This window comes from Rutidosis leptorrhynchoides, chromosome 11, assembly GCF_046630445.1.
Source record: "Rutidosis leptorrhynchoides isolate AG116_Rl617_1_P2 chromosome 11, CSIRO_AGI_Rlap_v1, whole genome shotgun sequence".
NCBI lineage: Eukaryota > Viridiplantae > Streptophyta > Magnoliopsida > Asterales > Asteraceae > Rutidosis > Rutidosis leptorrhynchoides.
In genome coordinates, this window is record NC_092343.1 from 312546144 (window position 1) to 312555627 (window position 9484).

General features: G+C 31.8%; 1 protein-coding gene across 1 annotated transcript; it reads left to right on the forward strand.

The window, feature by feature from the left end:
• Positions 1-1743: 1743 nt before the first annotated feature.
• On the forward strand, positions 1744-9093 carry LOC139875658 (linoleate 13S-lipoxygenase 2-1, chloroplastic-like). The gene is made up of 9 exons (XM_071862974.1): positions 1744-2083; positions 2296-2570; positions 3228-3474; positions 4448-4741; positions 4818-4903; positions 5416-5526; positions 6048-6355; positions 6911-7177; positions 8226-9093. The coding sequence occupies exons 1-9, from the start codon at positions 1744-1746 to the stop codon at positions 8980-8982; spliced, it is 2685 nt and encodes an 894-aa protein (XP_071719075.1). The 3' UTR covers positions 8983-9093.
• The last annotated feature ends 391 nt before the right edge of the window (positions 9094-9484 follow it).

A 9484-nucleotide genomic window follows, 5' to 3' on the forward strand; every position in this document is an offset into this window, starting at 1 on the left:
GAACTTTTTTTTATGAAAAAAATTGATTAGAGGTGCATTTTAATGCAGATTTATGAATATAAAAAAAAAAAATTCAAAAAAAAAATTTATTTTGCTTATCCTGTTTGTACTCCTTTTAAGCTTATCCATGGATCGTGCCCCTATATAGATTACAATTAATATATAAAATAAATATTACCCCTTAAATCCCTAATTTAAAGGAGAAAATGTTGTTAAGAAGAATTAATTTTTGCTTTTGAGAGATAAAAGAGGTAGATATAGTCCGTATAACTTTATAATTAGGAAAAGAGTATTGATTTTATATTTTAGAACAATTTCATACGTGAATTTTGATTGTAAGGGCATTTTAGGTAATCAAATATAAAGTTTTTGTTATTGCACTATTAATTAAATTTTTTAATTTGTGTGAGTTACATATTTTTTATTATTAAATATTAAATTATTAATTTAGTTAATGTAATAAAGAGTAGTTAATAATAAACATATAATTAAATTAATTAAATAACTAATTTAGTTATCAACTAACTAATATTATTAATAAAAATGAACTTTTATGATTTTACAATACCACGTGCTCTTAAACTCAAAAAAATATTTGAAAAATTAATTAATTTTGCACTATTATTTTAACCATCGTGAAACGCACGAGCTCTAAAACCTATTATAGCAAAATTGCAAAGTGATTTTTAACTATGTTTTTAACTGCTGTGTAATACACGGGCTCTATACACTAACTATTTTATAAAGTGTTAACAATTTAGTAATTTTATCAATTACTATCATTTTAGTGAAAATATTATCTCTAAAAATACTTCGTAATTGTTTGATAAACTACATTAATTTTGCACGGTTATTTACCCACCCGTGTAACGCACGAGCTCTAAAACTTAGTGTATATATATAGCAAATATATATATATATATATATATATATATATATATATATATATATATATATATATATATATATATATATATATATATATATACACTAAAACAAGAAACAAGTGAACAATAAAATAGGCTGACGTCAACAATTTCGTTCTTTATGTTTATTTTTTATTTTTAAATTTCCACTACAAGAAAAATTAGGACGGGCGACGACCTCATTTTGCGGCAATAAAAAATCTTCGCAAATACGCGACTAAACGACAAAATACACGTATTTCCAATAGTGTTTTTATTAAAACTAAAATTTTACCCCATCCGCAACGTGCGAACATCTTAACTGGTTCTAGTCATTAGACCACATTTAACCTTGTTGTGACGTGGAGACAGTTGGTGCACTTTTTGATAAAAAAAAATGAGTTTTGACTGTGACATGATAATGTTATGGAATGATGTTAAATAGTTGTGACTGTTCTATTTGAGTGTATTAAAAGATTTTGGGTGATGTGATAAAAAATAATTGAAAGTTGAGTATAAAGAAATAAATTAATAATATATATATGACTTTGTCAAATTCTGATTGGTCAAAAAATACTGACTGCCTACCTTTTTCCGTCACTTGAGTGACTGATGTCCTACAAGCGTTAACTTTCCGTCAAATGGGTATACCGTGGCTAATGCATGATTGCTGATGATGGGTTAGTGACGTTCTTAATGAAGAAATTGTGAGAGAAAAAACAAAATGAATATGATATTTCCAGGGACAATTTAGTAATTTAATAGTGCAACCTCTTCTATAAATACTAGGGCAAGTCCAGGGTACTTTCAGCAAGTAAATCACCCATCACAAACAAACATGTTAAAATCTCAACTCAACCAGCACCATTTCCACTGCCGGAGCAACAAGGCTTTCCTAGCCGGATATAATGTTAGTGGAAACCTTAGTTCCTTTTTAAATCACAACACCGTACTTGCATTCCCTATTAAACCAGCTAATTCTAAATATCGAACACGCAATTCAGTTGGCCAAATAAAAGCAGTTGCTACTGAAGCTAGTGTTTCTTTAGTTGTTAAAACTGTTAAAGCTGAGGTTACAGTTCATGGTTCAAACCTATTCACAATTAACAATGAGAAGAAAAAAATTCCAGTTGAAAAAGCGTTACAGTTGGAGCTCATTGCTGCTGAGGTTGACCCTAGTAAGTCGTTATAATTTCTTCTTTTTTTTTTTTTTTTTTTTTTTTTTTTTTTTTTTTTTTTTTTTTTTAAACAAGAAATGAAATAAATTGAGTTCGTTATAATTTCTATCTAAAATTCTCAAATACGGTACTAGGCCAATATTTTGAGAAGACGTACTATATATCGTCCTTAATTAACACTAATTATCATTCTTAAAATTCGATTCTTGAAGAGACCGGACAAACAAAGCCTGGTATAATGGATGATGCGTGTTATACGGGTGATTATAATGCAGACAAGATGACATATTCAGCAGAGTTTAAAAAAGTACCAGAAGATTTTGAAGTTGGTGCAATTTTGTTACAGAATAAACACCATGAGGAAATATTTGTTGAATCTGTTAAGATTGAAGACTTTTCCACTGGCCCTATTTTGGTTACCTGCAACTCCTGGGTTCACTCTTATAAAGACAAAAACTATGCAACACGTGTCTTCTTTGTTGATAAGGTTAGTATCAATTAAACACATTAATCTGTATGGTCCTTTTCTCGATTATTAATTAACGTAGGAGTAATAATTATTTATTTACACTTTATTCAGCCTCCGATCGAAACAACACCAACAACAACAACAATAACCTAATCCCATATGTGTGGGGTATGGGGAGGTGGGATGTAAACAATCTTTCCTCTATCCTTGAATTGAATATAGATAAATCATTTCTCTACCCCGAGTGAAACACTCACAAGAGCATAGAAAGTCCTCCCTCTCTCTATTTTCGAAAAATATATCATGGCAACCATGATATATTTTTCCTTCAGAGAAAACTTCAAGTTCCACCAATTAATGGATTAAATTAAAGAATTTGCTTGTCTTTATATGAATGAACTTAATTCACGATATTGTAACTGAAATATTTTACAAGAAGGCAAAACGTGCATTATATCTGTTGTTGCATGCATGAACAAATGATTTCTAGTTGAGTTTTCGGTAATCTTAATAGGTTTATGCTCGTACAGCTTGACAGTTATATTTTGTCAGTTAAAATCGAAATATGAAATGGCATTATCAACAAAATAATACTTCTAACTTCTTCTTTTTTTTTTAAACAGAAAACTTATATTATTAAGTTTTTTTTTTTTTTTTTTTTTTTTTTGGACATAGGTGTTGTGCCTACCATCGGATACTCCAAGTGGTCTCAAGTCCATTCGGGAAAAGGAACTTGCTATTCTTCGAGGTGATGATGTTCCAGAAGGGCCACGACAGAAGAACGATAGAATATATGATTACGATGTGTATAATGATCTTGGTGATCCCGATAAGGATCCTGAATTGGCACGTCCGGTTCTAGGCACCAAGGAATTTCCTTACCCTAGACGTTGCAAAACTGGACGACTTTGCTCTCAAAAAGGTATATATATTCAATCTACAGCTTCTCATACAATTATGCATTATACAGTTCTTCATAGGTTCGAAACTCCATATATGTAGAAATAAGAGTTTATTATCATTGATTGGTTGTCTTAAGCTTGTTATGTTATTTCGTATCTAATGACTAATAACATCTTAACGACATCTCTAAAGATCATTGTTACCGTTTGCTTTAAAAATAGTACAACATATAATATATATATATATATATATATATATATATATATATATATATATATATATATATATATATATATATATGAGTTGTAATCACTTGCATCCATAAATTTGCTTGAAAACAAAGGGACCATTGAGAACGCGACATGTGGCGCAAAAATCACATGTGATTGAAAAAAAAATTTAAAAATTTTTTTTTTGAAATTTTTTTTTTTCGAAATTTTTTTTTTCTATTTTTTTTTAAAATCATATGTGATTATGCATGTCAATCACATGTGATTGTAAAACCAATCATATGTGATTATGCATGGCAAATCCAATCACATGTGATTGTACAATTCAATCACATGTGATTGTGCAGGTAAATCACATGTGATTGTAAAAAAAAAAAATTTAAAATTTTAAAAAAAAAATTTCGAAAAAAAAAATAAAAAAAAAAATTTTCGAAAATTTTTTTTTGAATTTTTTTCAATCACATGTGATTTTCGCGACACATGTCGCGCTCTCATTGATCCCTTGAATCTCAACTTAATTTATGGACCTAAATGAATATTCCTCATATATATATATATATATATATATATATATATATATATATATATATATATATATATATTATATGTTGTACTATTTTTAAAGCAAACAGTACGTTTCAAAACACAAAATTTAGCATATGTAGAAACATAGTAGAAAATGTAATACTTTAATAACCTCTTTAGTTTTCAATTTCATAATATCATATGTAAGCCTGATGATTTATTCATTTATATATTCAGATCCGTTATCAGAGTCAAGAAGCAGCGAGATTTACGTGCCAAGAGATGAAGCCTTTTCAGAAATCAAGTATAATTCATTTACCACTAACACTGTGTCCTTAATGTTCAAGACAGCGATACCGAAATTAGATAAATATTTGTATACTCATGACAAAGAAGAATCTGGGTTCCCGAATTTTACAGCCATAGATTCTCTGTATGGCGAGGAACACAAAAAAGAAGGATTTACTGCATGGGTTCTTGGATTTTTCGAAAGTGCTGTGTTGCATTTTCCGACTCCTGAAATGTTTAAAAGTAATTATTAGATATATATACTCCATATGATACACATGCAGTCGATCTTACATAAGCTTGGTTGATCAATTTGCAGGAGATAGGTTCCGGTGGATAAGAGACGAAGAATTTTGTCGACAAACCGTTGCAGGCCTTAATCCATTGAGCATTCGTTGTGTCACAGTAAGTTTTTAAATACAATCATTAGTCATTAGTAATAATAATAATTAAACAATGAAACCATGACACGTACGTTCTGAACAGTTAGAAAATAAAGTGAAACTACGTACACCGGCCACTAAAGATAGTTTAATGGTTTATCTCAATTTCAAAACACTACTGCAAGATTTTTTTGATCCATTGCCAGATATTGATTTGATTTCACTACTAAATACTAATTAAGAATATACGATTATATATCTGGTAAACCTAAACATGCATGTACAGGACTGGCGTTTTTTGAATATGTATCATAATCTTTCGGGTACCGGGTAGATTGGATTTCATTTTCTTCTTTTGTTGTTCCGTAGGCTTATTTCTTCGTTGTTTGTGTTTTCGGGCTTTGTGTTAGTTTGTTGTTTAGTCGTGCCCGGTTTTCTTGGTTTGTAAGTTTTAAGTAGGTCTCATTTTTTATGAACCTTCTTTCGTTATATATAAGTTTTTTCGTTTTTCAAAAAAAAAAAAAAAATGTACAGGAATGGCCATTGAAAAGTAAACTTGACCCAGAGGTGTACGGTGACCCTGAATCAGAAATAACCAAAGAGATCGTTGAGAGACAAATCAGAGGATTCGGTACGCTTGAGGAGGTATGAATAGTGTTCCAAACTATAGCGTGGGTTAGAATTGAGCAAATGGGTTCGATTTCTGTCGTGTTAGCTCAAACAGTTTAATATTTGACTTATATGTAGGAATACAACATTACAACCTCCTAATTCTAGTGGTGTATTATAGTATTATCATAATCATGTTGGTGTTGTGATCCAAATTAACACATTAATTAATTGACATATGGTTTTATAATTGGGTTTGTGATCTATAAAAATTGTGATCACGTACGAATTTTTGACGATAATTGGCAAAGTGAACTATATATATATATATATATATATATATATATATATATATATATATATATATATATATATATATATATACGTATGCATATACGTATGCGTATACGTATGCGTATACGTATGTGTATACGTATGCATATATGCCCATATGCATATACGTATATGTATACATACATATATATATATATATATATATATATATATATATATATATATATATATATATATATATATATATATATATATATATGTAGGCATTAGAGAACAAGAAGCTTTTCATGTTAGATTATCATGATATTTTCCTACCGTATGTCAACAAAGTTAGAGACATCAAAACTATGAGAACAACTTTATACGGTTCAAGAACATTAATGTATCTTACTCCGACCGGAACTTTAAGACTAATAGCTATCGAGTTGGTTAGGCCACCCAGTAAAGACAAACCTCAGTGGAAACGGGTATTCACTCCTTCTTGGGATGCAACTGGTGCTTGGCTATGGAATTTGGCTAAGATGCATGTTCTTACTCATGATACTGGCTATCATCAGCTTGTTAGTCACTGGTACGCAATTAACACCTACAAAAAATGACACATTTCGTGTCGACCGATGTCCACACAATAGCTACGAATATCCACGCTAAAGGCTATTGCGTGGATAAGTCCATGCAACAAGTCTGTAGAAAGAACGATATCTAGACTACAAGTTATTTATTAGAAAAAAGGAAAAGAAAATAAAATTATCCTATTGTGTGCACTTCTCCACTCAATAGATAATAAATATTAAATTTATTATTTATACTGAAATTACATATTGCGTGAACATGTCAACGCAATAATGTTGTCACAATAGTCCTATAGCGTGGACATGTCCACGAAATAAGTGTTATCATAATTGACAAATCAAGTGAACCTGTCTCGAATACATAAATATGTTTCTTTTATTAAAGTTCCTTGTCCACCGAAAAAGAGTTACTATGAGGACATGTCCACTCAATAGGGTAACAGCAAATCTTTTGTATTTGCAGCATCCTGACCAGCACTTTGACCAGCACTTCAAGCCCCTTTCAACTCTTTAATAACATATACTCCGTACTAATGTTGAGACCTATTTTACAGGTTGAGAACACATTGTTGCACAGAGCCATATGTTATTGCAACCAATCGTCAGCTCAGTAAAATGCATCCCATACATAAACTCTTACAACCTCATTTCCGATACACTATGGAGATTAATGCTTTAGCTCGGAAAAACCTAATAAGTTCTAATGGAATTATCGAATCATGCTTTTCATCAGGGAAGTATAGCACCGAGATGAGTTCAATTGTATATGGTCTACAATGGCGTTTTGATCATGAAGCGTTACCAGCTGATCTTATTGCTAGGTAATATTTTGAACAATTCTTTTATTCTGCTTTCTCGAAGAAAAGAATTGGATCCAAAGCGTTATTTTTTATTTTTTTCGTGAAAAATGATGAAGACTATATAATACGAGCTTCACCATTAAATATGAGAGAAGCTAAAACCAAGAGATAGAAGAGCGGGGCACAACAAAAGATTAATGGCTCGAAGCTAGAAAACCAAAGGAAAAAAAAAACTAAATGGCATTATCTAAAAAAGAGCCCTCCCCTAAGAGACAACAAAACAACAGCGCCCACAAGAAATAAATAACTACAAGAAGACAACCAAACACGAACAATACCAATCAATAAATAAAAAAAAATAATGAAACAAGGCCCAAATAAACACCGACCTAAGACACTAGCCTAACCAACTTCTCGTCTACTTTGTATTTGCGTACAACTTTCGCGTTCCTATTGGGATGTATAGGATAAGATGTTTGGAGGACCATTAGAATTACAATGGATCCAGAGAGTTGAATGATAACTACAATTTAGTGTAAATGCACAAAACCTCCTATATCGTAAGATTAAAATACATAGGTTGTAATCCTATTAAATAAACTGCAAGTGGTAGTGGAGTGGCATTAATGACCTGTTAATAGGGTTAACTACCCGACAGATTCTAGGTTTGAACCATGAAGATTATCCTAGTTAAATAAACGTAGGTTGTAATCCTAGTTAAATAAACCGTGCTTGTAAATTTACTCGCAAAGTGAATTGTCCCCTAGGCCACCAAGGTTCACCAAAGCGAGTTGTCACATAAGATTAGTCAGCTCGAATAGCGAGTTGGATGACTCAGGGTTGAAAGGGAAACAAAAATCCTAGTTAACTATAATTATTAAAAAACATAATTATGCACCAAAAAGGGTTTTAGGACAACCCAATACAACTCATTAAAACCCTTTAAAAAACAAATTTGGGCGTTTTGGCCTGTTACCCACCTGCTAGAGTAACCCATCTTCCCACTTTTATGTAAACTCACTGTATTGTGTCATTAATTAATTTACATATGTAAACCTTGTAATTTTAGGGGTATGGCTGTGGAAGATACTGATTCGCCCCATGGTCTGAAGCTCACTATTGAAGATTATCCATATGCAAATGATGGTTTGGTCCTTTGGGATATCCTAAAAGACTGGGTTACAAACTATGTCAACCATTACTACCCCGAAGAAATCCTTGTAGAATCAGACTCAGAGCTTCAAGCATGGTGGAAGGAGATTAGAACTGTGGGTCATGCAGACAAAAAAGATGAACCATGGTGGCCAATTCTCAAAACACCTAAAGACCTCATCGGCATTCTCACAATTATCATTTGGGTCGCGTCAGGTCACCATGCGGCAGTCAACTTCGGGCAGTATGACTATGCTGGGTACATTCCAAATAGGGCCACAATAGCCCGAGCCAAGATGCCTTGTGAAGACCCTACTGATAAAGAATGGAAAGCTTTTAATGATAAGCCCGAAGATGTACTATTGTCTACATTTCCGACTCAGCTTCAAGCCACTACAGTTATGGCTATTTTAGACGTGTTATCAACGCATTCTCCAGACGAGGAGTATATCGGGAAAATTTCAACCACATTCGAGGCTGTTCCAGAGATTAAAGCTGCTTATGCAATATTTGCAGGGAAGTTAACGGAGTTGACTGGAATCATTGATGCTAGAAATGCAGATGTGAAGTTGAAGAACAGAAAGGGAGTTGGGGTTTCTCCTTACAACCTTCTAAAGCCTCATTCGGAACCCGGTGTTACTGGTATGGGAGTTCCAAATAGTATTTCTATTTAAATTATTAACTACTTTGTTGAATTTATAATCATCAATAATGCAGTAAAAATAAAGTTCTTGTGTGGTGATTATGTACGGCAACTCGAGTTTCCGGCTGTTTTCTAGACTGAAGTTTTGTACCAATTAAAATAATAATCTCTTTAATGCATATTGTAAAGAGACTATACAATAAGTAATATATAATTTTTTTTTTTACTTCCATGTGATATGAGTTGCTAAAAAAGAATGCGAATGTGATGTTCATTTAATTGTTATGTCCATTTTCTTGTACCATGATATGATGCCTCTCTTAGTGATGAATCTATTGGTGAGTTTACAAGTTTGTAAGGTGTAGTGGGTGTTGCCTTACATTATTGTAACAACCAGAGTTTTTTCGTTAAAACTTCCGTTAAATACTAGACGATCGTTAGTTAAATCATACGATTTCCATTTCCTACACCGAATTTTTTTTAATACATTTAACAATATTTAACGGTGATTACTTGAACTCTACTTGTTAGAT

What these genes read in the sequence shown, in the direction of transcription:
- LOC139875658 (XM_071862974.1), top strand. Translation starts at nt 1,744, where the DNA reads ATGTTAAAATCTCAACTCAACCAGCACCATTTCCACTGCCGGAGCAAC. An exon ending in ACGACTTTGCTCTCAAAAAG is followed by an intron (nt 3,475 to 4,447) that starts GTATATATATTC and finishes TTATATATTCAG; the next exon opens with ATCCGTTATCAGAGTCAAGA. An exon ending in TGAGCATTCGTTGTGTCACA is followed by an intron (nt 4,904 to 5,415) that starts GTAAGTTTTTAA and finishes AAAAATGTACAG; the next exon opens with GAATGGCCATTGAAAAGTAA.